Source organism: Delphinus delphis, chromosome 4, assembly GCF_949987515.2.
Source record: "Delphinus delphis chromosome 4, mDelDel1.2, whole genome shotgun sequence".
NCBI classification, from domain to species: Eukaryota; Metazoa; Chordata; class Mammalia; order Artiodactyla; family Delphinidae; genus Delphinus; species Delphinus delphis.
This window is the reverse complement of record NC_082686.1, coordinates 1978390-2006251: the sequence shown is the minus strand read 5'-3', so window position 1 is coordinate 2006251 and position 27862 is coordinate 1978390. Positions and strand designations below refer to the sequence as shown.

General features: G+C 63.5%; 2 protein-coding genes across 4 annotated transcripts; both read left to right on the top strand.

Moving 5' to 3' along the window:
- Positions 1 to 140: 140 nt before the first annotated feature.
- Positions 141 to 14388, top strand: PWP2 (PWP2 small subunit processome component). Of its 2 annotated transcripts, XM_060010241.1 has the most exons (21): positions 141 to 213; positions 1761 to 1873; positions 2985 to 3079; positions 3350 to 3449; positions 4256 to 4399; positions 5277 to 5412; positions 5589 to 5794; positions 6105 to 6248; positions 6873 to 6943; positions 7274 to 7410; positions 7761 to 7909; positions 8069 to 8216; positions 8465 to 8615; positions 9252 to 9432; positions 10455 to 10602; positions 11179 to 11287; positions 11829 to 11894; positions 12361 to 12579; positions 12732 to 12882; positions 13031 to 13105; positions 13267 to 14388. In XM_060010241.1, the coding sequence occupies exons 1-21, from the start codon at positions 196 to 198 to the stop codon at positions 13442 to 13444; spliced, it is 2739 nt and encodes a 912-aa protein (XP_059866224.1). In that variant the 5' UTR covers positions 141 to 195; the 3' UTR covers positions 13445 to 14388. The 2 variants fall into 2 exon arrangements, with proteins under 2 accessions (XP_059866224.1, XP_059866225.1); XM_060010242.1 differs by lacking the exons at positions 141 to 213; positions 1761 to 1873; positions 2985 to 3079; positions 3350 to 3449; positions 4256 to 4399 and adding an exon at positions 4821 to 5151.
- A 2971-nt stretch (positions 14389 to 17359) lies between these two features.
- Positions 17360 to 27219, top strand: GATD3 (glutamine amidotransferase class 1 domain containing 3). 2 transcript variants are annotated; one of them, XM_060010239.1, is made up of 7 exons: positions 17368 to 17580; positions 17771 to 17823; positions 19242 to 19355; positions 20265 to 20384; positions 22706 to 22798; positions 25384 to 25540; positions 26700 to 27219. In XM_060010239.1, the coding sequence occupies exons 1-7, from the start codon at positions 17422 to 17424 to the stop codon at positions 26826 to 26828; spliced, it is 825 nt and encodes a 274-aa protein (XP_059866222.1). In that variant the 5' UTR covers positions 17368 to 17421; the 3' UTR covers positions 26829 to 27219. The 2 variants fall into 2 exon arrangements, with proteins under 2 accessions (XP_059866223.1, XP_059866222.1); XM_060010240.1 differs by lacking the exon at positions 22706 to 22798 and having other exon boundaries at positions 17360 to 17580.
- Positions 27220 to 27862: the final 643 nt, after the last annotated feature.

Genomic DNA, 27862 nt, shown 5'->3' with positions numbered 1-27862 from the left:
AGGAACCCACGCCTCCGGGGCGGGGCCGGCGGGCTGGGGCTCCGCCTCGGGGGCGGGCCCGGCGGGCTGGGGCCCAGCCTCCGACGGCGCAGCTCTTCCGGGCCCCGCGGGGCCGCTCTCCTGCCCCGGAAGTGCTTACTGCGGGCCGGGAGGTGGGGCGCAGAGGCTACAAGCAACACACGTGTGGCGGCCGCAATGAAGTTCGCGTACCGGGTGAGTGCGGGCCGGGGGTGGTGCTGGGTCCTTAGCCCGGGGTTCCGGTGGGGTCGCTGCCCGAGACTGCTCCTTCGGGGCCAGGGAGCCGGGCCTGGGCGGGCTGGGTCCGGCAGCACCGGTTGGTCCCTCACCGTGCAGCCTGAGACAGGCCGGGCGAGGGGCCGCAGCGCCCTGGACTGGGACCGAGCGGCGGGCGTGGGCGGGAGGAGCAGGAACGCTGCGGGAGGGTCCGGCTGAGATCCGGGAGGGCAGCGGAAACCAGCCCGGACGGAAGTCCTGGTTCCCGGAGCCCGCAGCGCGCGACGTGGGGAGGACGCGGGGACAGAGGGAGGGGAGACAGGCGCCGAGCCCCCTGGAGCGCTTCTGCATCTTCCCCACGTCTCGGGACCCTTGGCACAGCGGGCCACCCGCGGGTTTGGAGCTCTGGGCGTTTGCGCGGCCCCGCCCGCTGCTGCCACTCCCCTGAAGGCTGTTCCTCCGCAGGGCCGCCGCCTCCGGCCTTTCCCCCTCCGTCGGGTCCCAGCTCCTTACAGACTTGGTCTGGCCCTGGCCACAGCGCGGGCCTCCAGCAGCTCCACCCCACACCCACGCTGCCCCCACCCAACCTGGTCTTCCCGCTCGGACTGCTTCCCCACTGTGACCCAAACCTCCTGCTGACCGGCTCCTCTCGGGCCCAATTTCCTCCGCGCTCTCCTTTCCTTGGGTCATCTCCCCAGTTCCGACACCATTGCCTTCTGTGTGGAATGGCACCAAAGGCTCACCGACTCCCTGCATCTCCTGTGGCTCCCAGGGTCGCGTGACCTTCGAAAAAGGGGATCGATCATGGTTCACCTCTGCTTAAAACACTGGCTGACCGGGCTCTCCTGGTGGCCTCCTTGTGGCCTCCTTGGGGTTCCCAGGGCCCTGCCTGCCTGCAGCTGCAGATGCTCCTTGTCATCTGGGTTCCAGCTCAGATGGCCCCTCTGAGGGTCCTTCCCTGACCACCCTCTGAAGTTCCTCTCCCTCTGCTGCCTGGAATGCGGGGTTGGCTGTCTGGGCAGCACGGCACCCTTGCAAGCACAGCTCTGTCTCCATCGCCCGCCTGCCCGATGTGGAACCTGAGGGTGGCTGATGGTTGAATGAATGAATGAATGGATGGGCTGCAGCAGGTTACCCTGTTCAGGAAGTCTTGAACCCAGGATGCACTTGGGACGCTGTTCCGTTGTCACAGCTGTTCTCTTCCTGCAACGTGGGTCCTGTCCTGTCCTCCACCCGGCAGACACCCTGTCTGGACGCTTCCCCGCGCTCACCATGCCCCTTACCCACCCCAGCGGGAACTCAGGGCCCCTGGGAACTGGGCTCACTTTCTCCTCTCTCTTGCTCAGGGCCTGGCCTTGCGGGTGCCCAGGAAGTGTCCCAGGGGGTGAGAGGTGGCTAGCGGGACCCCAGGAATGATCAGGGAGCCTGCGGGGGTCTCTGCGCCATCTCTTTGGCTGGAGGCCTCGCTTAGCCCTTTCCCGGAGTTGTATTTCCTTTGTGTTAAGACAGCTTTGTTTTCTTTTCAGTTTTCAAATTTGCTGGGGACAGTCTATCGGTGTGGAAACTTAAATTTTACGTGTGATGGAAATTCAGTTATCAGTCCCGTGGGAAACAGAGTCACTGTGTTCGACCTAAAAAAGTAAGTTCACTGAAATGACGTTAACAGCTATGATCATTGTAGTTGGCAGGTAAAAACACAGTGTTTTCCTCCCCTCTCTTTTAATAGCACACCTGTTGCTATTAAGCAGGCGATGGAGACAGAGCCCCGATAGGGGACTGCGGGATTTACATAGTGCCGACGGGTCAGCAGTGGGGCTGGCAGTAGGGATCCTGGTTTCTTCCTTCTCGTCTGTCAGCTGAACCCCATGTAATGAGGTTGTTGCTGTTCCCTTCAGGGTAGTAGCTGCGTGTCGCTTGGCTGAAACGTTTGGGAGGGGGTGCCTGGGGCGTGGGAGCTGCCCTGGACTACGGGCCGGCGGCGTGCTTGCCGGGACCGGCTCTGTGTGCTCAGGTTCACTCTGTCTCCTGCTGAGCAAGTACGTGGCTCCATTTCTGTCTTCTCGGGGGGAGGCTGTCACCCCTTTGCAGACATGTGTGGCCTGGGCGAGACCCTCCTGTCGCAGAGGCTGCCTGGGTCTCTGCAGGCCTCCGTTTCTGAGTCTGTAAGATAGGGCCGTAGTCCTTGCTTTCGAGCTGTTCCCTGAAGTGCAGGACCAGCTGCTGGCGGGGTCATCACCGGTGTGGGTAGTGACGGTGCTAGCTAGAGGAATGACCACGTGGGGGCACTATATAATAAAGGACAAAATTAGAATGTAATCCGGCGGTTGTTTACTTTTACTTAGCTCTCCATTTTCCTGTGTTTTTGCATTTCTGCAAAAAGCTTTACCCGCAGGGCATGCTGTCCCTGAGCTTACCCTCCCGTTGGACAGCTGGCTTGTTTCTGGTTTCCTGACTCTATGTTCCCAGGGTCCTCTCAGGATGAGGTCCTGGAAGCAAAATTGACACGTCCGAAACACACTTTTAAGGTTTTTACATGCTTAGCGAAATTTTCTCCAGGACGTTGTCTTACTTCTCCTCCCTCTCGAGGGGGGGGCGGTTGAGGAGTCCGGGGCTCTGACAGGCCTGGAGGGGCGGGGGGACGGGTGCAGGGGGGCGCTGCTGGTCCGGGCTGGCCCGGCCCCCCACCCCCGCCTGACGGCACAAGAGCAGCAGCTCAGCTCTGGTTTTTTCTCTGGTTTCTTGTTTCCCAGCAACAAGTCCGACACTCTGCCCCTGGCCACTCGGTACAACATCAAGTGTGTGGGGCTCTCCCCGGACGGGCGCCTTGCCATCATTGTTGATGAAGGTAACCGCCCTCGGCCAACAGGTGGCGATGGCATGGGGTGGTGGCTGCGGGCCGGGTGTCCAGCTGACCCGAGGCCGACAATAAGACCCCTGGGGGTCCAGGCCCGCATGGTCCCCTCGGCTGCTTCCGTGTCTGGGGCCCCGGTGGGCCTCGGGCGGGCATGCGGGGTGTCCTCCCTGGCCGTGTGCCGCCGGCACCGCGGGGCTGGGCCTCAAGACCTGATGCCTGCGTGTGACGTGCGGGGCCTCCCTCTGCTCTCCCTTCCCGCAGGGGGCAACGCGCTGCTTGCCAGCCTGGTCTGCAGGGCCGTGCTGCACCACTTCCACTTCAAGGGCGCTGTGCACAGCGTCTCCTTCTCCCCCAATGGCAGGTACGCACCTGCGGGCGGGGCGGGAGCTGTCGAGCTGCAGGCTCCCTCGCGCCTGGTGGGCTCGGACATCACTGCGGCGGCCACAGACGGTCCCCGAGCCCGTGCCCCTCTGGGTCCCCCTCTGGATCCGGGCTGCACAGGCCCCTCCTCTCCTCCCCCAAGGCTGGTGCTCACACCTCGAGTGGCAGGTTCTGTAGATTCTCGTCCAGAACCGTCTCCAGGGAAGCTGTGCCCCCAGACACCGGGTCATGGAGGAGCCCTGGCGCTGAGCGGCACTAACCCGCGGCCTTGACCCCGCTGGGAGGAGCACGTGGGGAGTCCCGGGCCTGCCCTGGGCTCCAGGGCTGTGGGGAGGGGGACTGTTCCAGGCTGCAGAGGCCCAGCTGGCCGGCTGTGCCGTGTAAGGGGCGGCTACCCCATGTACACCCTCAGCGACCCTGGAGAAGGTGTCCTGGGCAGGGGCTGCGCCCGGGTCCTGTCACAGGGCCTGTCTGTGTCTTGCGTTCGGTTCCTCCCGGGGCTGTCTGAGCTTGGTCTGGCCTTGGTGACCACCCCCTGGGCCGGCGGGACAACCTGAGGGGCCTCTGCTCCGGGGCAGAGGTGTGGCAGCGCCCGGGGTCTGTCCACTGCTTCCTTGACTCTGTCCGCCCGGAGAAGGGGGGACTCGGGGCCCGCGAGAGGCAGGGTTAGGGCTTGCCACCTGCAGGGCTGGCCTCGGAGCAGGAGAGCGGCCCTGTCCGGAGCTCTGGGCTGGGCTCGGGGCCCTCACTGGCATTGGATGTTGACGCCACCCGCTTCTGCGGCAGGAAATTTGTCATCACCAAAGGCAACCTTGCTCAGATGTACCACGCCCCTGGGAGGAAGCGGGAATTCAACGCGTTTGTTCTGGACAAAACCTACTTCGGGCCATACGACGAGACCACGTGCATTGACTGGACAGACGACTCCCGGTGAGGCCTGGTCGGGGTGGGGCTGGGCATAGGAGGGGCCTGAGGGGAACATGTAAACAGCACCTTGTTGGGGAACTCGGGGTGACTTGTCGCATCCCCGTCTTGTTTTCAAATGGTCTCTCACGAGCCTCGTGTGGCATGGGGCACAGGCCTGGCTCCTGGGTCTGAGGTCTGTCTGGCCCTTGTCACCAGAAACCAGAGCAGAGTGCGGCCCTGGATGAGGACCGCGATAAGCCAGCATGCTGTGGCCCAGCTTTCGGGGCAGCTTGGGCAGGAGGAGAGCTGGCGGGCATCGCCCAGCCTGGCTGCCGGGCCAGACTGGCCCAGCTGTCCCTGAGAGGGGCTGGCTGTGTATCGGCTGCCCTGGGTTCTGGGCGCCGGGAGTGGGAGGGGAGGCTGGTGGTGGCTGCCACTTCATACACCAGGAGGGCTGTTCTCACGTGGTTGGCCATGGTGCGGGGCACGCAGCCCCCAGGCGCGCAGGGCATCCGCAGGAGACGCGGGTGGGCTCCTCGGGGGTGGGTTTGTGGGGAGGACTGGGCGCCCCATAGCCAAGCCTTCCTGCCCTTCCGCGGGTCCTGGGATCGAGGGCGGGTCAGGGAGGCATGAGGAACAGGGTCCCCAGGCAGCCCCCCACGGGCTCAGTGGTCGGTTCTCAGGCTCCCCTGGGCTGCCCCCCGCCGGGCGACTGCTTTGTTCTGAGGGACAGTGACACACGTGCAGTGAGGCTCCTGGTCCCGGGAGAAGCACAGGTGGGTGCAGCAGACCAGAGCTGTCCCCGCCTGGAGCCTTGGGCGTCTCCCCTGTGCCCGGGGACCCCACGGGGAGGCTGACACCTGCAAGCCCGAGGCTGAGCTGCGACTCCCCTGTCCCCCAGGTGCTTTGCGGTCGGGAGCAAAGACATGTCCACGTGGGTGTTTGGGGCCGAGCGGTGGGACAACCTCATCTACTACGCGCTGGGGGGACACAAGGACGCCATCGTGGGCTGCTTCTTCGAGTCCAGCAGCCTGGACGTACGTCCCCGGTCACAGCCTCGAGTGGGCGCTGGGCCCTCCCCTGAGGCTGCTCCCGGTTCCCTGGGGAGGCTGGGGCCGCGGTAGCCGGGGCAGGCTTGGGAGGTGTCTGTGCAGCCTGGGCCGCCGTGGGCTGGGGGTCAGGGTGACCCAGGGTCTCGCGTCTCCCTCCGCAGCTGTACACACTCAGCCAGGACGGCGCCCTGTGCGTGTGGCAGTGTGACACCCCCCCTGAGGGCCTGAGGCTGAAAGCCCCCGCGGGCTGGAAGGCGGACCTGCTGCAGAGGGAGGACGGGGCGGAGAGGGAGACCACCGTCCACGGGAAGGCCGCGCCGACTGCCGAGGAACAGCAGGGGAAAGTGAAGTACTCGCGGGCGGCCAAGTAGGTCTCCCGCCTGCACGGGGTGGGCCTTGCGCCCTCTGGGGCCGCGTTGTGATTCCTGCCCCGGGGCCCCAGGCGGAGGTGGGCAGGTGAGGAGTCGGGGGTACCTGGGGAAGTGCGGTCCCAGGCAGAGCAAGGGTCAGGAGCTGGGAGCGCAGAGCTGCGAGTGTGAGGACGCAGTAGGTCATCCTCAGGACGAGGGCATTGCCGTCAGGCTGCCCTCTGCACGCCCTGGGGGTCGGGGTGGGGCTGTGAGACCAGGCGGGCTTTCTGGGCCTCTTCCCACAGTTCTCGTGTCCCTGCCTGCTAGGTACTTCTTCAATAAAGAAGGAGATTTCAACCATCTGACAGCTGCAGCATATCACAAGAAGGCCCACCTCTTGGTCACTGGTTTTGCTTCTGGAATCTTCCACCTTCACGAGCTCCCCGAGTTCAACCTCATCCACTCCCTGAGGTCTGCGATTCTGCTCTGTGTGGTCACGTGTGTGCATGCGTGTGTGTGCATGCGTGTGTGTCTGTGTGTGTCTGTGTGTGCGCGCGCGCGCACTCTCAGTCCACCAGCGGGCAGTGGGGGAAGGTGGAAGCCATACTGTGCCCGTCTGGACCGAGGGCCGTGGAGTGGCTGCCAGCCGCACAGATGGCTTCCCAGGACACTTGTGCCTTCCTCTCTCCTGGATTAGAGAGATTGGGGGCGCTGCTGCCCTGCCCCCATCTCAGACGTGCAGTCCCCTCGGCCCCATCCACCCCTCCAGTCAGAGGGAGCTTTGGCTCCACGTGTAGATCACATTGTGTTTATTTCCTGTTCTCATTTTTCTTCTCCTGCATCTTTGGAACGTTGAGAAAACTAAAAGCACTGGTTTCCCAAAGTCACGCAGCTTCGAGCTTTTGAATGTAGGGCGAGAAAACTCTGGGTTTTCTGATGTACTCAGTGAAGTGAATCGTCTGTGTCTAGTAAACGGGTGGGGAGGAAGTGGGTGCTGCTAGCGGGGAGGCCTGGCCCTGTCCTCACTCGCATGGCCACCCCGGGGAAGGAGTGGGGGCCCTTGCTGTGCTGACCGAGCCCCGCGTTTCTCCGCAGCGTCTCGGATCAGAGGGTCTCGTCCATCGCCATCAACGGCTCTGGGGACTGGATTGCCTTCGGGTGCTCAGGTTGGTACCAGGGTTTGTGAGGATAGGAGCGGGACTCTTCCTCCGGGAAGCCTGCCGGCCATCCCGCCTCCCCCCAAGGCGCCGCGCCAGGCCAGCAGCCAGGTGGCTCCCTACGGAGGAGCAGCCGCTGAAGCTTCCTGCACAAGGGCTCCTCTGAGCCCTGAGTCCCGTTGCCGCCTGGATTCTGGCCTCCCTCGGCAGCGCCTGGCCTGTCGCCTGGGCCTCTGGCGTCTCCGTGCTGGGGCCCCTCGTTCACGCGGAGGCTGACGGCACCTGCCTCAGGCCGAGACGGGCGAGCGGTGTCACGAGCGGTCCCCGTGTGCCCCGCAGGCCTGGGCCAGCTGCTGGTGTGGGAGTGGCAGAGCGAGTCCTACGTGCTCAAGCAGCAGGGCCACTTCAACAGCATGGTGTCCCTGGCCTACTCCCCCGACGGGCAGTACATTGTGACCGGCGGGGACGACAGCAAGGTGGGCCGCGGGGGTGGCGAGGGCGAGCCCGCGGGGTCCTGTCCCCGTTCTGCTGGCCTGGCTGAGGCGGGGTGCAGCCCGTGGCCAGGCCCTGACGTGGGGTTCGGCCTGGAGCTCCAGAGCCCGCCCCGCCCCATCTGGCTTCCTGAGAAGCCGTTTGCAGACTTGCCCGGTCTGAGTGGAGAGGCTTGGGGTGTCCCTTTTTGGCTCTGTTTTCTGGGCGTGTCTAAGGGGTCCGTGGTGCCAGCGGCCGCTCTCAGATGCGGGAGGCTGCCCCCCGCAGCGCCCCAGTCCTCGCTCGCAGGGGCACCCCCGTGGGGTGTCCTGAGCCATGGCGCTACCCGCCACAGGTCAAGGTGTGGAACACCCTCAGCGGCTTCTGCTTCATCACTTTCACGGAGCACTCGAGTGGGGTCACCGGCGTGACCTTCACCTCCACTGGCTACGTCATTGTGACCTCTTCCATGGACGGGACCGTGCGCGCCTTTGACCTTCACAGGTGACCTTCCTGTGGGGAGGCCTGCCCCGCAGCCTCTCCCCATGTGCTGGGCTGTGAGAGCGAGGCTGAAGGTTCTGGGCTCGTCGGTCAGACACAGGGTGAGGCCCACGAGAGCTCGTGGGCCCCCGGGACCGTCCCGACCGGGCTCTCCTCCCGCAGGTACCGCAACTTCCGCACCTTCACGTCCCCGCGCCCCACCCAGTTCTCCTGTGTGGCCGTGAACTCAAGTGGGGACATCGTCTCTGCTGGGGCCCAGGACTCTTTTGAGATCCTCATCTGGTCCATGCAGACGGGCAGGCTCCTCGACGTAAGGGCCGCGAGTCCAGGAGCTGTGCTCTTGGCCGGGGGCTGGGGTGTGGGGAGGGGGCCTGGCTGACCTGAGAGGAGTGGGGGACAGAGTCACATCCCGGGCACGGGCAGCACCGTTTACACGCGTTTTCCTGGGCGGGCTCCCCTTCCTGGCCCACACCGCAGCCCAGCGGCCACAGCCTCTGCACCCCGGGGCGGCCCGCTGGGCGTCTCTCGTCCTCAGAGCTCTTTTCTGAACGGCCGTAGGTTTTGTCCGGCCACGAGGGGCCCATCAGTGGTCTGTGTTTTAACCCAATGAAGTCAGTCTTGGCCAGCGCCTCCTGGGACAGGACGGTGCGTCTGTGGGACATGGCGGACAGCTGGAGGACCACAGAGACGCTGGCCCTCACGTCCGACGGTAAGCGGCTGCCAGGCACCGGGGGGAAGGCCCGGTCTCGGGCGCGTGGTTGGAATAACCCAGGGCTCCGAGCGCCGTGGGCTGTTGGGGTTGGCGGCCTGGTTTTGTCACTTGGCATCAGGCTCCCCCAGGGGAGCAAGCCGGGGGCCCTGCTGTAGCAGCTTCCTGGGCCTGAGGCCCTGTCCTGGAGTCCCACCGCCTGCGCTTGGGGGCAAAGTGTCCTGGTGCGCAGCCGGCCGGGCTGCAGAGCTGATGGGTCACAGCGAAGGCTGCGCTGCCCGTGTCTGGCCCTCACGGAACCCGGTCGTTGGCCCCGCGGCCTGTGGTCTCTGTGGTGGTCTCTGCTTCCTGCCACCCGACCTGGCTCTGGTTCCGGCTTTTAGCCACTGGCCCCCTGCGTCTTCCGGGGGCCTCTGTACCACCCCCGCCTCCAGCTAGTCCATCTCTGGCCCGCCCGTGACCTCCACGTGACGCCTCCTGCCCAGAGCCCTCCACTGGGCCGCCCCTGCTTGGTTATGCCTTGTGCGCGTCCTGTGGCCCCCAGGCCCTCAGGGTGCCGGGACGAGGGCAGCTCAGTGTGGTCCATCAGCCGGAGCCCAGGGTCTTCCTCGGCCCTAATTCCGCGCCTCTTCTCAGCTCTGGCCGTGACCTTTCGCCCTGACGGTGCCGAGCTGGCTGTGGCCACGCTGAACTCGCAGATCACCTTTTGGGATCCCGAAAACGCGGTGCAGACGGGCTCCATCGAGGGCAGGCATGACCTCAAGACGGGCAGGAAGGAGCTGGACAAGATCACTGCCAAGCACGCAGCCAAGGGGAAGTGAGCGCTCGGGGGGGCTGTCCTGGAGCCCAGGGCTCCTCAGCGGGGCCCCCAGAGGGAGCAGAGTGTCGGCGGGGTCCGTGTGGATGAACAGGCTGCTGCATCCTCCCACCCCGAGGACCAGCACCTGTGGCCCGTTTTCAGTTGTCTCAGGTGCATCCCTGCCAGTGTCATTGCCAGGCCCCCTAGTGACTCTGTTTCACTTTTTGAGGACGCCTCCACCCCGACTGTTTGCAAGGAGCTTGCACAGTTTGCATCCCCTCAGGGCAGGGGCTTCCACTGTGCCCACATCATTGGCAGTGCTCCTTCCTGCCTGTTCTTAAGAGTCCCCGCTGTTCTGGCGGGTGTGAGCGGGTGCCTCCTAGTTCCAGTTTGCATCTCCCTGAGCAGTGATGATCTTGGCATCTTTTCACGTGCCGATGGACCATTTGTGTGTGGGCTCTGAGCACTTTTTCTCCAGAGCCTCTGCCTGTTCTCATGGGCCGTCTGTATCGCCGAGTTGTAAGAGCTCTTTGTGTACCTGAGACTCGAGACCCCTATCAGATGCACACTTCGCAAGTATCTTCTTCCTCCCGTGGCTCGTCTCCACTTTCTCGAAGGTGTTGTTTGAAGCACGTTTTTAATTGTGACAAAGGCTCACTTACATATTTTTTCCTTTGTCACTTGTGCTCTCGGTGTTGTATCTAAGAATCTTCTGCCTGACCCAAGGTCACCGTCTCAGGTCCTGTGAGCCAGCAGGGCAGTGAGCGCCAGGTTTCTGGTTCTGCGGGCCTGAGTAGACGCCCCTGTGAGCGCCGCCGTGAGCGGGGCAGGCGGGCCCCTCCCCGCGGCCCTTCTGGGAGCCGCCCTGCCTCTCGGAAGCTGCAGCGTTGCCCCTCCTCCAGGGGCCGTGCTGCCCAGAGGAGCCTGGTGACTGGGCCATGGTTCTGACCCTGCAGGGTTTAGGCCAGAGCCCTGGAGGATGCTGGGGAGGGTGCTGTTTGGCCCTCTGGGCGGCAGCTGAGGCCGCGTCCCCTCTGCAGGGCCTTCACCACCCTGTGCTACTCTGCGGACGGCCAGAGCATCCTGGCGGGAGGGATGTCCAAGTTTGTGTGCATCTATCACGTCAAGGAGCAGATTCTCAGGAAAAAGTTCGAGATCTCCTGCAACCTCTCTCTGGACGCCATGGAGGTGAGCGAGCGCCGCAAGGCCGCAGAGCAGGGCCCGGGGGCTGCACGGGACCCCTGTGTGGGCCCTGCTGCGAACGCCCCGGGCTGCCCGGCCTCGCCCGTGGCCCTGCTCACGCCCCGGCTCACGGGGACCTGGGGGGGGCCTCTGGACAGGTGTGCCTGCCGGCGTTCACCTGCTCTGGCTCCCCTGCCGGGCGAGGGGCTTCTGCGTGCGGCTGTAAGCCCGCCCCCTCCTGGGTGTTCCGGGGTGGGCTGTCCTCGTCATGTCCAAGGGGACGTGCAGCAGGACGGGCTGTGGCAGGTGGCAGCAGACGGCACCCCACGTGCGGCTCCCTCGCAGGTTCACGCGCGCCCTTCGTTCGGCTGTCGGGTTAGAGAATCCGCCCACCACGGGGCTGGCTGCGGGAGCCCAGGGGAGGCGCCGCCCTGTCCTGTCTCGGGCTCCCTGTGCCCCGTGGGGTTCCAGGCAGGGCTGGCCGCCCCCCCGCCTGTGTTGGTGGCACAGGAGGGAGCTGGGGCAGACGAGCACACGCTCCCTGCACCTCCCGCAGTGAGATGTCCGGGTTTCGCCCTTTAGGAATTTTTGAACCGAAGGAAAATGACAGAGTTTGGCAACCTGGCGCTCATCGACCAAGATGCCATGGAGGAGGGCGGGGTCCTGATACCGTTGCCGGGCGTAAAGAAGGGTGAGCAGAGGGTCCTACTGTGTCCCCCTGGCCAGGGCACGGCAGGCCGCCCTGCTCACCGCCTGCTTTTCCTGGGGGATAGCAGGCGGTGTTGCTCTCGTCGGGGCTGCAGCGATTGACGTCCAGGAACTCTGGCGCTGGTGGCCAGGGCGCAGGGTCCCCCCTGCGAGTGGCTGGGCATCTGGCCGGTGCCCAGCCCTGTGCCTTGCGCCTGTCCCCATGTGGACTTCAGGGCAAGCCCAGTGTCGGGCTGGCAGCCTCCCCGGCCTGAGGGCCTTGAGGGGCTGGAACCACCTACCTCACAGCCTTGGCTGGGCAGGGCTTTTCTCCGGAACGGACAAGCCGGCTGCTGGCTAGGCCGGAGCCCAGAGAGCGCCCGCCCTGACGGCTCGTCCGGGGAGGCCTGTAGCGCCCGTGAAGCAGCACCTGAGGCCCCGACACGGGGCTGCTGCCTCTGCTGGCTCTGCAGGGCGGGCCTCCCTTCGTGGGGCGAGTGGTGAGGGATGTGCTGCCCTGTGACCGGCGGTGCCTCTGTTCCCAGGTGACATGAGCTCTCGGCACTTCAAACCTGAGATCAGGGTGACTTCGCTCCGCTTCTCTCCCACCGGTGCGCCCTGGGTGTCAGGTCATTGATGTGGGAGGGGTGGGCTTGGTCCCTTCCGGGCCTGCGGTGTGCGCGGTGGGCCTGGCAGCCCCCTCCTGGGGCGAGGGCAGCACAGAGCCTCTGGCTGGCTCTGGGCACCGTCGACCCCCGGGGGGGTAAGACGTGGCCATCTCTGTCCCTGCTGGCGGACGGCCGTGGGAGCTGTGGGGAGGTGGGCACCTGCCCTGAGTGCCTGCTCGTGTGCCTGTGGGGCCGACCCAGGAGTGTCCGGTGGAGGAGGGAGAGGACGGGGCTGCAGCGGCTGATCCTCACGGGGCGCTCCTTCCCCAGGGGCCGGCGTCCCCCAGGCTTCCTCCCCCTTGTTGTACTCAGGACCCCGGGGACGTACTCAATACCTGTTCTTCAAAAAATGGGGAAAAGCGGAAATAAACGTTCAGGAAGCCTCTGTTAAGTCTGCTTGATTTCCCAGGGCGCTGCTGGGCGGCCACCACCACCGAGGGGCTCCTCATCTACTCCCTGGACGCCCGGATGCTCTTCGACCCGTTCGAGCTGGACACCAGCGTCACGCCCGTGCAGATCCGGGCGGCGCTGTGCCAGCGGGACTTCACCAGGGCCATCCTCATGGCCTTCCGGCTCAACGAGAGGAAGCTGCTGCAGGAGGCCCTGGAGTCGGTGCCCTGGGACGAGAGTGAGCCCGGGCCAGGGCTGGGGGGGCCCGCGGGGCCGAGGGGGCCCTGCGGCCACACACGGCGGCCAGGTGTCTGCACGTGCAGAGCTGTGGGCGCGTCTCTCCGGACAGGTTCTTTGCGGGCTGAGTGGGACTTCCTCCTTCTCTTCCAGTTGAGGTCATCAGCTCCTCCCTGCCTGACTTGTACGTGGAGAAGGCGCTGGAATTCTTAGCTTCATCCTTCGAAGAGTCTCGCCATCTCGAATTCTACCTCATATGGACTCAGAAGCTGCTTATGGCCCACGGACAGAAGCTCAAGTGCAGGTACGGCCCGCCGCTCCCTCGGCCACGGTCGCTGGGTCAGCTGCCTGTGTGGGTGCACAGGCCGGGGAGGCTCTACGAGCGCACAGCGTGGAGCAGGTCCGGGCGGCCTCGTGGTGGCCGCCCACGCTGAGGGACGTGTCCTTTGCAGAGTGGGGACACTGCTGCCGGCAGTTCAGTTCCTTCAGAAGAGCATCCAGCGCCACTGGGACGACGTCTCCAAACTGTACGTGTCTCGGGAGTGGCTGATGGGCAGGGTGGGGCGTCCACTGTCACCAGCAGGTTCCGGTTGGTTCCACGCCAGGGCCGCCCTCTGTGTTGTCTGATTTGGGGACAGAAGGCCCCAGCGTCGGTCTGACTAACGTGAGCCCCGCGTGCCCTCGGCAGCTGTGACTGGAACCGCTACAACCTACAGTATGCGCTGGCCGTCTCTCAGCAGCGGGGCCTGAAGCGGCCCTCTGAGCCGCCGGGCAGCGGGCAGGAGGCAGACGCGCCCGAGGGCGACGACGACAGCCTGCACCTGCTCAGGAGAGGACCTGGGGCTGGAGACGGGCCGCTGGCCTAGAGCTGGCCGCCTGCAGCCTTGCTGGCTTCGGCTGGGACGTTGGGCAAGGTGGGACCTCCACCACGGGGGGCAGCGGGGACGCAAGGGCACTGCTGCCAGGACTCGCTCTTCTGCAGGAACCAAACGCGGCCACGGGGTCAGTGCGTGAGCTGACGGGTCCCTGGCAGGCGCGGGCTTGGCACCCAGGGCCCAGGAGCGTCTGCCGTCGAAAGCACCTTGCGGAGAGGTGAATGGGCTCACATGTATAGACTCAAACTTTGTATGAGTTTTTATGTTTTTAATATAAAGCTTTGATAACGTGTATCTCTACAACGTAGGTATTAAGTCTGACCTCTGAATTTGAAATGTTTGTAATGTATCCTGGTGTGATTGTCGTGCTGGGGGATCAGGGCCACCTGCCTGCTGGCACCTCTGTGCCGGGGAACAGGTGAGCAGGGCAGGTGGTTCGCCCTCACGGCCCAGCCTAGGCTGCCAGCCCCATCGTCCCTGCACAGGGTCTGGCAGGGAACATCTGCTTGACTCTGACCTTGGAGAGGGGGCTGGGGCTGGGGCTGGGCCTGGACAGGCTTCCCAGGGAGACCCATCAAACCTGCTGGCCAACTCTGAGAGGAAGACTCCATCCTGCGATGCCCCTCGGGAAGGGTCACTGTGAGGGCAGCCTAGGCCACAGCCAGGCCCCTGGTCCCTTGGTAGCTACAGCTTCCAGGGTCAGGACACAGGGCCCAGCCTGCAGGTCACCAGAGTGCGGCCACGAGTCACTGGACCATTATTAGTATGGTTGGCGGGCAGGTTCTTGCTAGTCTGGTGGGGCTGTGTGCTCTTCTATCTGCTTATGAAACTCATGTGCTATCTTGGGATGGAGTCATTTCCTTTGTAAACATAATGACGTCTATCAGAGCCTCTACTCTTCTTGGGTATCAAGGTAGAAAATAAATACATTGATAGTCGTGTATTTTCAGATGCAAATAACTCATCTGGAAACTATCCCCGTGGTCCTGAAAGGAACTGGGATGGACCCTGTTTTTCTCCTCCTTCCATCTTCCTGCCAGGGGTTGTCACACACCGAGCTTGGGACCCAAACACTCTGACTCACCTCTCAAAAGCGACTGCAGCAGGGGGTGAAAGGCAGTGTTGGGTCTGTCATCCTAACCCCCAGCTGGGGAAAGATACTCTCAGCCCTGCCAGCCCTCTCCCAGGCTCCCCCACTAATGGTTAAAGGAGGACTATATAATATAACCTTGACCTTCCTCTAGAGGCTACCCTAAATACCCACTCCTGAAGCAAAGTTCTCGTGTAATTTGACCTCCCCTTGCACCCTCTACAGTTCACTTAACGATGTACTTAAATGCCTCCCTACAGAGCTCGGACCACCGTTCATCCACAAGCCAGGACACCCTAGCAAGTGGGAGCCACTGAAAACTATAACCTTCCAACTTGTAACTATTCTGTGGAGGAGTCCAAAATGAGTCAGCAGAGGAACTGACCCAAACCAAAGATGGTCTAGCCTTCCAGGGATACTCCCAACTTGCCTGGAGGGCCTTAGAACACACTGGCTACCAAGAGCCCATCAAATGGCAAGGATGGGTTTAAGCACACCAAAATAAGAGTTGGTGTGATAGGCCCCCAACGAAGAGGCCTGCAGCCCACCAGGCCCTGCGAGCTGGCCCCACTCTCACGTCACTCACGTGCCACTAACGCCCCTTCGGCCCCTGCGGAAACACACGTGGATGACGATGTGGACACCAGGAGGATGTGTTCCTCTGTGGGGCCCAGAGAGCCACAACCTGAAGGAAATGTCCCCAGCAAAGCCCAGTGGGGTCCCAGGAAAAATAAGACGGAATCCAGGGGATAGGGTCCAACCTCTTCTGTGTTTATTCTAGTTTTACTTGCCTGTAGGGGGCCGGGTGCAGAGGCTTCCCACCTAACATGTCGGATTAGCGTTCCCAGTGCAAAGCGGCTCTGCGTGACAGCCAGACTGGGTGAGCCGTGTGCAGAAGTGCTGCACCCGCCTGACCCACAATGACTCCACCCCTCCCTCTGCCAGAACCCTATAAAGCAGCACCCCCCCGGGCCTTTCAGGGGAGACCCCGTGCTGTAGAGCAAGCTCCCATCTCTCCATTCTTCGGTCAAAGAATGAAGCTTTCCTTTGCTTCTCAACTGAACTTGGTCTCTGTCTACTGGCGCGAGCGACACTGGGCAGAAGGACACTTATTGGTGCCCGACTCAAGAGGGTCGGTAACGTGTCCGCCCCAGGAGAGCAGACAAAAGGAAGGCGGCCTCAGACTTGATAATCACGGGCACAGGCTTAGCACCAGGATGAGCAGCCCCACGGGGAAGGGGGTACCTATCACGAGGCCACCCTCCAAAATCTACCTGCCTCAGTGGAGGAACTGGCCAAAACGCCAGCCTCTAGTTAGACTGACCAAAGATCATGGTGAGTTCCATAGCCACTGTAGCAACGGATAACAGAACAGCCTTCGGTTACCCCCTGGCACAACAAGGCAGCGCCTGTGTGGCTGCAACACCTGCTGGTGCATGTGGACAAATACCACATACCACCCAGTGTAAAGGAAATAACACCAACAGGCCAGCTGGTGACACAGCATTGGTAATGGCGCCCCGGAGGCATGGGGTTCTATACAGGGCTTTCTCCTCGGTAAGTCGGCCGTTTACTCCATCCACTGACACTTCCTTTAGTCACAGCGCTACTGATTCTTCTGTTGGGCCTATAGTTCTTAACTTTCATGTCAAGTTTGTCTCTCAAAGACTGCAGGCCACCAGATTATTCCTCTGTCGTGTCAACCCTGAATTGGGGGCATACCAACACCTCCAACAGTCCAGTTTGAATACCCTAGAATGTGTACAGCTAGACGTCAAGCTGTTTCATTCCTCAAGCCCCTGCTGGGCCTTCGCCCTTAGCAGAAAGCAGCTAGAGCGGTAGTCACCCCTCATCCCTCAAGACTGAGCAATGATCCAAAGACAGGCATGGACTGAAATCACCACCTGTGAGTTACAAGGCTACAAGTACCTACAAGGTAGAAACAAAATGACATAGAGAACACCAAGCTCCTGCAGAGGACCAGGGAAACAAACTTGCTGACAGCCCCGCCGACCGAGCGTTGCGCAGGCACACTGAAGGGCTAGAACGAGGAGGGACTACAATAGTGACCTTTAGACGTCACGGGCCAAAACCCCACTGCATGTTACACCCCGCACCGCCAATTTGCACCTGCCACCGGTCAGAGGCGTAACTAGCAGCCCCAGCGCCTGCGCAGGAGAGCTCTTGATACTTACACTGAAACTTACACTAACTTTCCACCAATCATATCCGAGCTCCCCTCCCCTTCTTGCTCCCTACTTCCTGATAAATATCCCCTCAGCGGCCCCCGGGGACACAAATCTGAGCTTCGCACCGCACCTCTACGCCCGTTCTTGCGTGGCCCTCCTGTGATAAACCTCTTTCTCTGCAAAGACCTGGCCTCATATCTGGCCTTCCCTCTGCACAACCAGATGGGTTACAAAAGGACCCACGTCAACAGAAAGGCGAAGAGCAGGAGGGGAGGGGCGCCGGGCCGCTGCAGCGGGAGGGCCTCACTCCGGCCTGGACTCAGCGGCCGGGAAAGGGGGGCGCAGATGAGAACTGGACACTTGGGCACCGGCCACTCGGTGTCGCGGAGTCACGTTGAGGCCTCATGACGACACAAGTTAACTCCAGAGCCCGTATCTCAGCACAGCGCTTCTCGGCAACCGCGACCCTGCGCGCCTCCCGGCGACGCCGCCGCGGGGCGGGACGGGAGCGGTGCCCAAAGCCGCGTGGACCTGCTGCGGAACCAGGAGCCCTTGCCGGGTTGAGCGCGAGCCACGGGCGACTGCGCAGGCGCGGCCCCGCCCACCGGCGCGCTCGCGGGCGGGCGGCGGCAGTGCGCAGGCGCGGCTCCGCTCTCCGTGACCCTGCGACCCCGGTGTCCTCGCGCAGGATGGCGGCCCTCCGGGCTCTGGTGGCGTCCAGGCTAGCGGTGACCGCCGCCTTCGCGCCGCGCCCCGGCCTGTGTGCGCTGCCGTTCGGCGGAGCGGCGCAGTCCCCGCGCGCGGCCTTCCACGCCTCCGCGCCGCGCCCCGTGGCCAGGGTCGCAGTGGTGAGCGGACGGGCGGGGCGCCGAGGTCGGCCTTCCCACCCTCCCCGTGCCCGCGGGCGGCCCCTCCGACCCCCAGCGCCTCCCTCGCGCTGACCTCCCTCTCCCCCAGGTCGGCCCCTCCCCTTGCGGGAGGCGGTCGGCCCGCCCGGTGGACCGCGTGACCCCCGTGACCGGCCCTCCATCCCTGCAGGTGCTGTCCGGATGCGGGGTCTACGACGGGACAGAGCTCCATGAGGCCTCATCGTAAGCCCCTGGGCGGCTCGCCCTCGGGAGGGGCGGTCCCCCTTTTCCTGAACCGTTCGGAGAAGCCTTCCTGCTGGTTAGGAAGGCAGAGAGGACTGCTGGACCAGACTCAGGGCGGCGCGAAGGACAACGTTTAAACTCAACTCAATGCGTGTAACGTAGAGGAAGATATGAAATGAGCTTTTTAGTATCACCTGTGATACTAAACACAGCGCTAACCACTTAACATTTGTTCTGCTGTTTTTCCACACCCACGTGTTGTACACATTGGGATCAAACGGTCCTGCGTGTTGGAAATCAGAGAGCTCTTCTCCGTCTTTACAGCATGATTTTTAAGGGCTGTGCAGTGACCTCGCCGTAGACCCATGTCATTGGGGTAGCCTGCCAGCTGTTGCCAAGTAGTTTGTCCTTTGATCGATTTACTTAAAAAGTTCCTGTGAGCAGGACCGTAGGGGCTGTCAGGTTCAGAGTTAGTTGAAGGGGAGAGTTAGGTGGTGGTTGGGGAACACACCCCTCCCAATTGCGGGGCCTCGCTGGTCCCCGGAGGAGCCTGAGGCTGGTGTCTGGGGGTGGCCGCTGGGCGTGGCCAGCGGGTGCTGGCGGTGGCTGGACAGAGAGTGAACTTTAGAGCGTTCTGGGCTGGTGGGTGGAGAGGGCCAGGAGTTTCCTGATGGGGGCTGAGCAGGGTGGGGCAGGAGAGAGGAGGCAGTGAGGAATAGCCAGCAGCTTGAAACCTCCCGGGCAGAGCAAGGAGTTGTAGGTCGAGTGCCCGCGAGGTTCCGAGGAGCTGAACCCCAGTCCAGGGGTCCCAGCCCTACCAGGGGACAGCTGTGATCTGTCTTGGGGTCTCGTGTCTCCTCTTTCTCTGGAAGTGGGTACTGACAGCACTGCCAGGGACAGGTTTCGTGCCAGTGTTTGGACTCGGACCTGCCGCAGAGCAACCCTTGGTAGATGCTGGCATCCGTAGCAGCCCCCAGGGTTGCGTGGGTGTCTCCCATCCCCATGAGGGGAAGGTTGGGGAGACCAGGAGCTGAACTCACTTTGGAAACTAAAAGCCCTCCTCAACCCCTCGAGGCCATTGTGGATTGGCCCATGGGAGGAAGAACACCCAGAAGGAGCCTGGGAATGCAGACATCCAGGCTGTGACAGTTGCCGGGTCACCCGTCCCTACGGCCTGGTTTGTAAAGGGAGCTTGGGGGCGGCTAGCTGGTCTCCACAGGCCAGTTCAGTGACAGCGAACTCAAATAGAGGGCATTGGGGTCGTTAGCAAGCCAGTCGTGACTTTTTGCAAAGCAAGGAGGTTGTTAACCTATGTGAGAAATGTATACCTGTCAGTCACCTAAAACACTGTTTTTAAACACCCGGTGGCAGGTAAAGCTGGGCCAGGCACATGTCTGGTCTGATTCCCTCCTGTGCAGGATACTGGTTCACCTGAGCCGTGCGGGGGCCGAGGTCCAGATCTTCGCTCCTGACATCCCTCAGATGCACGTGATTGACCACACCAAGGGGCAGCCTTCTGAGGGCGAAACCAGGTACGGGCCCCTCCTCGTTGTCCTTGAACGTGCACAGGTTGAAACTCCCCAAGAACGTGCGCGCGGTTGCTTCGTCTTAGCTGGGAGCCGAGTCCGCGTTTAAGGGGATCTGGCAGCAGTGGTCCTGACGCTGTGCCGGACCCCAGGACGTCCCTCGCCGTCCAACACTGTTGGAGCAGTGGAGGAAGGTTCCCCCTGAGTGAGCTCCTTGCGCCTTCGTTCTCACCGAATGCCCGTGCGTTCATTTGGTCTCAATCCTCGTCCACCCGTTTGGACCCACGTATCTGTGAGCAGCTCCCACCAGCATTTCTGTTCCCGAGGGGAGTGCGGCCCTGGCCTCACATCCGCTGAGACCCACCTCCCCGCTCCAGCCTGGCCCAGACTGCAGGGCGATGGCCCCTGGGGGCTGTGGTTCCCAGGTGCCCTCCAGCGGGTGCAGACAGTGAGAGACGGGGCGGTGGGAAGGAGCCGCGGTGCCGTCTCCTGGGGTTGCGGCCCAGTCAGGACCCGGGCCCTGGGCCGCGCAGCCAGGGCTGGGAGGAGCTCCCTCTGCGGCCGGTCCGGGGCTGCCTCACTCGTCCCTCAGAGTTGCTTCTTAACGCTGCCCCCGCGGTTCCATCACCGTCCGTTCCCAGCGCCAAATGCTCCCTGGTGGCCCTGCCTGACACAGGAGTCCGGGTGACTAGGCGTGGTGGTTCGGAAGTGCCCATCTGAAAGGGCTCCAGGGGACGTTTCGAGCACAGACCGGCTGTGGTCACTGTCGCTGTGGCGCCTTTTCTGGGGAGCAACCCGCACCGCCTGTGAGCCGGGAGAACAGGTCCTCTTGTCTCGTGGAGGCTCCTTCCTGCCCCGTTCTCCCATCTGTCCACACACTGAACCTGCTGGGGGCCTCTCTCTGCTCTTCCCCAGGAATGTTCTGACTGAGTCCGCGAGGATCGCCCGCGGCAAGATCACCGACCTGGCCAAACTCAGCGCTGCTAACCACGACGCGGCCGTCTTCCCTGGGGGCTTCGGAGCCGCCAAAAACCTGTACGTGTTTCGGCTCGGGGCTCTCCTGCTTTTCCCCTGGACTGTTAGACGGGGATGCGGTGGTGATGGGAGCAGCTCTTGGGGGGTCTGGCCCAGCGACGACGCAGCTGCCCCATGACAGGGAACCCTGGTGGGAGGAGGCTCCTGGCCATCCAGGTGTGGTGCTAGGGTCTCGTCACATCAGAACCCGTCCGTGTACGTGTTCCCTGCAGACACCTGCTCTCCTGTGGACCTTGCAGCGCGGAAAAGTGCCTTTCTGGTTGGGCCGTTGGGAGGATGGTCCTGACCGGAGGAAGGGAGATCTTTTTTTTGCTGTTTGGGTTGTTGCCACGGTAACTGGACCTTAAGCCTAGGAGGCCGTCACACCGCAGCTGTGATGTACTTTGGGTTTCAGGTTCTCTTTTTGTTCTCTCGTTCCTTTCTTTCTTCTCCGCGTTTCATGGAAATTCTCTTGCGCTGGCCTTGCTGGCCCAGCACGTCCCTTCCGACGTGGCGCGGGGCTGCTGCTCCCGTGACGGAGGGGGCTCGAGGGCTGCAGGAAAGCACCCAGCAGCTGCGCCCCGCGGCTTTGGGGCTTTAAACACGGGGCAGCATGCGTCACAGCCTGGACTACGTGCGTTTGGTCAGTTGACCGCTTGGTCATTGAGGTTCCCGCAGCAGCGCGAGGGCCTCCCAGCTGGCGCTCTGTCTGTCCGGGCGCCGTGCACCCAGGAGCGGGGGCAGAGGCGGTTACGCTCCCTGAGGTCCACCTCTGCACTTGGTCCTTCCGCGTCCTTACATCTTGAGGCTCCTTTCTGCTTCCAGCCGTCACCAGAGCACCTCTTTTCTCCACGTTCCCACTGGTTTTCCCACAGTCCTTCCTCCCGCCTGGACCCCTGCCCTGCCTCGTGTCCACTCCCTCTCCCAGAGCCAGCCTGGGAGTGCTTTCCCTGCATCGCCATCCTCCTGAACCCCCTGGTGGGAGATGGCGGATCACAGTCTGCGTCGGCTGGCCTTGTCCTTCTTACGGGACCGGGTTTCTTTCTCTGAAAGATGAGGTGGATTCACAGACCCTGTGCCTTCTCTCAGCCCTTAGACCTCGCCTGGTGTGAGGGTAGCTTGAGGGTGCGTTGGGGTTATGTCCCTGGTGTGGCTGACACCCTGCCTCGGGTGACTTAGTGGTGGTGCGTCTCGGTGTACAAGGAAGCAGGGCCTTGGGTCAGCATCCGTGTCTGTGGCCTCCCAGACCCCTGGGGGAAGCTGGGATTTCTGGCCGCTGGTCCCAGTCTTTCTGACCTTTCCAGAGGAAAGGCCGGCTCATCAGCGGTCTGTGCGGCGCACAGGGGGCAGCAGGCGAGGTCTGTATGACACATTCACTGTGGAAGCCCAGTTCTTCCTGTTTGGGACCCCAGGATCACCTGTGGCAATGCTGCCAGCTTTTCATTTTCCGAGAGAGTCACGTATATGTCTGCGTTAAAAATCCAACCAGATGGTAGCCTCTCGTTCTGCACTTGGCGTCTTTCACTTAACGCTGAGGCTTGTCCCTTAAACGTCTGGCAGCCGCACACACAGATCCCGTTGTGTAGGCGACCCAGTGCTGACGGGACTCCCGGACTTCCCGTTCTCTCTTTTGTCTTACACCTTTTGGAGGTACGACTGACGTACATGTGTTTAAAGTATGTAACCTGAGAAACCGCTTCAGGGTAGCCGGCATCCCTCACACGCACAGGTTGTCCCGTCGTGTGCGACGCACGGGGTGCCCGGGGCAGAGGCGTCAACCCCGTGAACGAGGCGGAGGAAGCCCGGGATGGGGCTCCTGGCTGAGAGGCGTGGCCTTTGAAATTTGATGGGTCTGAGTTTGCCTTCCAAAGAGACAGTACTGGTGTGAGCCCGCCGACCGGGAGGGAGGCCGTTCCAGACCCCCCCGCGGTCCTGCTGTGGTGAAAGAGACGGCCTCTTGTTTGGTTTGGGTTTCTCTTCCTTGTTAGTGAAGGGCAGCATCTGTCGCTGGTTTGGGGCCAATGGCACGTCCTGCTGTTCCTGGGTGGGCCGAGCTCACGGCCCGAGCGCCTGCGTGTCAGCTTCCCCTTCACCTCTGCTGGCCTCCCTGCCTTTAACCTCCCACGCTGCTTTATGTTTCAAAAAATAGAAAAAAATACACATGTGTACGTGTAATTACGTGAAAGGCCGTGCACACGTACTTGCACACACGTGTCACTTTCTGCAGTTGCTGAGAAGTTCGTGGAGCACGCAGGATCCCGGGGGGTGGGGAGTGGGGCTGGGGCTCCCCAGGCAGGCAGGTGTTGAGCCCTGCGGTCTAAGGAAGCCTCTTCTCGTGGCAGGAGCACGTTCGCCGTAGACGGGGGCGACTGCAAGGTGAATAAAGACGTGGAACGCGTCCTGAAGGAGTTCCACCAGGCCGGGAAGCCCATCGGGTACGTGTGGCCCAGCGGGCCCGGCGGGCCCGGCAGTGGTGGAGGGAGGGCGGTGGCCGAGGCCGTGGCTCACAGCCAGGAGCTGGCGCCTGGAGCTGTGTGGTCTTGGAGACCCTCAGCCCCTTTTCTTGTTATAACTGAGGGGGTTTCGTGTGATCTCACAGGCGCCTTCCTGCTCTGAAAATTCTGTGGTCGTGTGGTTTCGTTAATTTCTCCTGATGACTTAGGAGGGGAGGGGATGATCCTCTCAGGGTCTAGAAGGTTCCCAAGTCCTTCCGTGGCCCCCAGCCTTTGCCAGTCCTCTCCCCATGCCTGGCCTCCGCCTTCCCGTCCTGGCTTGGAGCACCCCTCAGCTAGCTGACCCCTGTCCTTCCTCATGCCACGGCTGCCGTGAGCACCATTCCCGACCCCTGTCGCTCTCAGCTGCCCTTCCTTGGGGACCGGATCCTGCGGTGGCCACACACTGGGCCCACATTCACGGGCCCAGCCACTGCTCACAGCCTGGCCCGGGGTCCTCGGCCTGGCAGACGGGCGAGGCCAGTCGTAACCCACACCAGGAGGCGCTTGCGGACGAGTGGCGGCGACCCCACCGTCAGACCTGCTTGTCAGGCTGCCCGTCCCACGAGCGTCCTGGGGGGGGCCCCTCGGTGCTGCTGTACCACGGGCGTCGGCGCACGGCGCTGGTGCTGGGGCGTGTGGGTCGCACGCTTTGGAGTCATCCCTGGCTGGGGAAGTCCTCCCAGGAGCACAGCGGTGCACAGATGCACTAAGAACAAAATCTGCCGGGCTTTCCATCACATGGCTGCTCGCTGCCTCCCGTTGGAAACTGGAGAAGAATGAGGGTGTTAGAGCATTGGGTCTGAACGGGGCACAGAGGCTGCAGAGGACAGTCCCCCAGGGGCAGCGTCCTTCCCAGACCTGTGGCCACTCACTGGAGGCCCTGCCCACTCAGCGTTGCAGGCACCCCCACCAGCGGCCGTAGCCCAGGGGCATACCTGCCCTCGCAGCGCCCAGCCTATCACCTCCTGGGGACCCGCTGGGGCAGCACCGGTGTGTGGGGGCGAGCACCCGGGGCGGGGACCCAGCTCCCTTTCTCTAAAAAGTCAGCACGACAAACGGGACAGAAGCCCAGCAGATTGGCCACCTCACGGCAGGCACCCTGTCCACTTGAGTGAACAGGCGCCTCTCAGCTGAGCTGGAGAAGAACCCAGGTCACCCTGGGGTGGAGGGTGCGGGACGGTGACACGGTCCTGTACCGGCTGCCGTGTCACTGGGCAGCTCCGTTCAGCCCCTCGTGCGGCAGGCTACGCGTCTGTCTCTAAAAGCAGCAGCGCTGTCTGGCCGCGTGCAGAACGCCCTTTCCGGGTCGGGGCACCTCGCGCCCCCCTTCCGGGCCGCCCGTCGCTCCTTGACCTCGTCAGAAGCACGGACAGAGCGAGGGGTCCAGCCGGCTCTGCTGCCGGGCCCGTGCTTCCCTCCGCGCAGTGCGGTAGCCCCCGGCCAAGGACGGGCAGGCAGCCCAGCCTTCGTCTCGGGCGTCGCCCGCAGAGTCAGGTGCCTGGGGACCTGCTGACGTGACAGATTCCCGAGATGGCCGTTGCGATGACGCTCACCTGCTCGGGGCTGAGGGGGTTTGTCTCGTGGTCCCTGAACAGAAGTTGTGGCAGTTGTCTCGGCACCGAACGAGCGTGTAGGTGTGTTCTCACCACGTTGTGTTGCGGTCAGCTCAGAGGACCAGTTGAGCAGACGGGGTGGTGGGCGCAGCCAGAGGGGTGTGGACCCCAGGGGAGGGGGACCGGCCCGGCTGGAGCAGCTGTGGCAGGCGTCACGCGTGTTCTCGCGGGGGGCAGGGCCCTGGTGACGCCCTGGCTGCTGGGGGCCTCCGTGTTGGCTGATCCAGGGGCCCAGGAGTTGCCGGGTGGGGCCCCCGGTGAAGAGCAGGACCTCGGAGGAGCCCCGAGGGCAGGCGTCCGGCATGGACCTGCAGGGCTTGGACGCCTCCGGGCAGCCTGCTCACGGGGACCTGGGGAGGGTTTGGCACGCCGCCAGGACAGGGCCCCTGGCTCCGCACCGGCAGGTCAGGCGAGGCTGCTGCTTGGACCGTGTCCCCCAGCCCCCTGCGTCCCCTCCAGAGAAGGGGATGGGTCTCAGCCGGTCAGTACAGCTGGGCTTCTCAGTTGCTGTGCGACAAACCACCCTAGAGCTTGGGCCGAAGACAGCGCCGCCGTCTGTGGCCTTCTCTCCGGGTGGACCTTTGCACCCTGGGCACCGTGTCAGGTGCCTGTGCGTGTCTGGCAGCCGGGGCTCAGCTGGCTGCCCTCCGCCGCTCTCCAGCCTGACGCCGGGTGCCTGGAGGCCGCCCCATGCTCCACTGGTCACAACTGCCACGGGCAGCCCAGGGGCAGGGGCAGGCTCCAGCCCGCGGAGCTGGCAGAGGCTCTGGCACTGGGTGTTCCGTCCCCACGGCATTGGTGTCTGTGCCCTTTTCTGAGGCTGACCGCATTCTCTAAGCATGACTTGCTGGGCCCCCGGCCTGGCGGCCACATTCACAGCCCTGAGCTGATCCTCCTTTCCTCGCCTTTCAGCTTGTGCTGCATCGCTCCCGTCCTCGCGGCCAAAGTGCTCAGAAGCGTCGAGGTCACCGTGGGCCACGAGCAGGAGGAAGGCGGCAGGTGGCCGCACGCTGGGACCGCGCAGGTCATCAAAGCCCTGGGTGCCAAGCACTGCGTGACAGGAGTGACCATATCCTTCCAGCAGCGGGGGCGACGTGGGACACCGCCCTCTGGCCCCTCGGGGCCACCCTGGGGTGCTGCACAGCCGGGGCGACCAGGGCTTGTGCGTGGGGGGGCGTAGCACCCGAGGCTGCGACCCCTCCGCCACGCAGTGGTCACGTTCCCAAGTCCCCGCAGTGACGCTGGCTGAGCTCAGCACACCCCAGGCGGGGGGCTCGGTGGGTCGGGTGAGGAGACGGCCGTGGCTCGCGGCGGGGGGGTAGGGCGCTGCCTGTGGCGGAGGGAGAGTGAGGACCCGGTGCCGGGCCAAAGGCCGGGGTGGAAGGCGCGAGGGCTGCTTGTCCTTATCTGGTGGCAGTCCCCTGGGTGGCCCAGACGGAGGGCCACCCCCGGCAGCCTTGTCGCCCCCATTCTTCCTGCAAGCGGGTCCTCTGTGTCCTGAGGTCACCAGGGTGCGCTGCGGCTGTAGAGAGCCTCAGAGCACAGGCTACCCGCCTTCCAGCTCTGCGCCTGGACCCGAGGGTCTCCATGGGGGCCGGAGTCAGCAGCAGGACGGCGCGGGGCCCCAGGAGGCGCAGGAGACCAGCCCGTTACCCTCCGGGCGTCTGTCCTGGCCGGGGCGCGCTCCTCGGTGTGTCTCTACTTGCAGGCAGTTTCAGGCGTGAATGTCCCTCCCCTTCCAGCACAGAGCGGCCAGCCCCAGACGTGGGGCTTGGCGTTGGCTCAGGAAGCAGGTCTCAGGGAGGAGGTGAGGCGCCTCTGTGCTGAGGCTGGGGCCCGGGTCCGGTTGCCCCGTGCTCACAGCGGGCGTTCGGACAAGCCTCTAGTGCAGTCCCGACGCGAAGGATGGCAGTGCTGCGCTGCCTTCAGGGCGGCCCCGGGTCCCGGCTGGCGCTCGGGCGTCAGGCCCGCGTCTGCAGCCATGGGTCCCGTGAGGCCCCCTGCTGGGACGTGTGTTAGGAAGCAGCCCGTGGGGTCAGGTTCCAGGGTTTTCAGTTAAAGTAGCGCAGGGGGTGCAGAAAACCCCTTCCAGGTGGCGCTGGGGTGGGGGTGGGGTGCGCGTCTGGGAGGGGGTGGGGGTGGGGCGCGCGTCTGGGAGGGTGGGCGGCGCCTGACGCCACGCGCCGTCTGCTCCAGCTGTGCAGTGTTCTTCCGTAACCTGTGTGCACGAGGCTCACGTGGACCGGAAGAACAAGGTGGTCACGACCCCGGCCTTCATGTGTGACACGGCCTTCCACCACATTCACGACGGGCTCGGGGCCATGGTGAGCAAGGTGCTGGAACTCGCCAGCAAGTGAGGCCCTCGGTGCGGGGCTGCTCGCCTGTCAGCTTGGAACCGCGCAGGAATTGATTTCTTCGCTTAAACCTGCAGGCATTTTCTTTGTAAGGAGGGCGCTCGCGATACGCTCGGGGTCAGGGGTAGACTCCCTCTCAAGGAGTGAGGCCGGGGCGGCAGGGCCCACCGTCTGAGGGGCGCTGGCACCTGGCCTCGTGTGCAGCTTCCAGCTTGAGGTCAAGTCTGCCTTCCTGCGCCAGCAGGAGGGCGAGAGAGGACGGCAGTCCTAGGCCGGGCTCGCGTCAGAGCACCTCACTCAGTATTTGGAAGGAAACAATCTTTAAGTTTGTAAATCTAATAATCAGGAAACCAGAATACCACCTCATCGACAATTAAAGCTTCTCTAACCTGGAGTGGGCACGTATTAATTAGAACAGTCCGCAGCTTTCTAGAGCAGGCAGGCCCTTTGGGGAGAGGAAACTTCTTTCCGAAACAGACATGGGCAGTTCTGTTCCAGGCCCCCTGAGCCCAGCAGGTGAGGGTCACACACGAGGCTCCGTACCTTAGGCTCAGGTCTTTGTTTCAGGAAGGGAGGGTGCAGGAGCTCAGCCTGTGTGGACCTGCAGGTGGGCCCAGGCCCCGGGAGGGGGCGTGGGCCGTGCGGGAGGAGCGGTGAAGCGTGAGCCGGCAGGCTGGCTGGCGCCTTTCTGTGGGCGTGTGGCTTCTGTCCTGGGACGGCTCGCGGGGGGCTTCGCCCGTCACAGCGCAGCCCCGCTGGCCTGTCCTCCGTGACCCAGGGTGGCGCCCCGGGTGCTCGGAGCCGCCACGTCATCTGATCCTGAGAAAGCTGCCGGGGCCGACGCAGCGGGCTGTTCAGTTGGGTCCAGTCCACGCTGAGCTGTGTCCTGGTGGCCTGGGGGTGGAGTGCAGTCACAGGTCGCCCACGCCGCCCCTCACCCTGCCCCACCGACGGACACGCCTCTAGCAGTTTTCCAGGGTCTGAGGGAGCTCGGGGAGGGCCGGGCCTGTGGAAGGAGCCGTAGAGCCTGAGACCAC

Coding starts and splice junctions, on each gene's coding strand:
- PWP2 (XM_060010241.1), top strand. Junction 7,411..7,760: donor CCGGCGGGGACGACAGCAAG/GTGGGCCGCGGG, acceptor TACCCGCCACAG/GTCAAGGTGTGGAACACCCT. Junction 7,910..8,068: donor CGCGCCTTTGACCTTCACAG/GTGACCTTCCTG, acceptor CTCCTCCCGCAG/GTACCGCAACTTCCGCACCT.
- GATD3 (XM_060010239.1), top strand. CDS start 17,422: ATGGCGGCCCTCCGGGCTCTGGTGGCGTCCAGGCTAGCGGTGACCGCC. Junction 17,581..17,770: donor CCGTGGCCAGGGTCGCAGTG/GTGAGCGGACGG, acceptor CCATCCCTGCAG/GTGCTGTCCGGATGCGGGGT. Junction 20,385..22,705: donor TTCGGAGCCGCCAAAAACCT/GTACGTGTTTCG, acceptor TTCTCGTGGCAG/GAGCACGTTCGCCGTAGACG.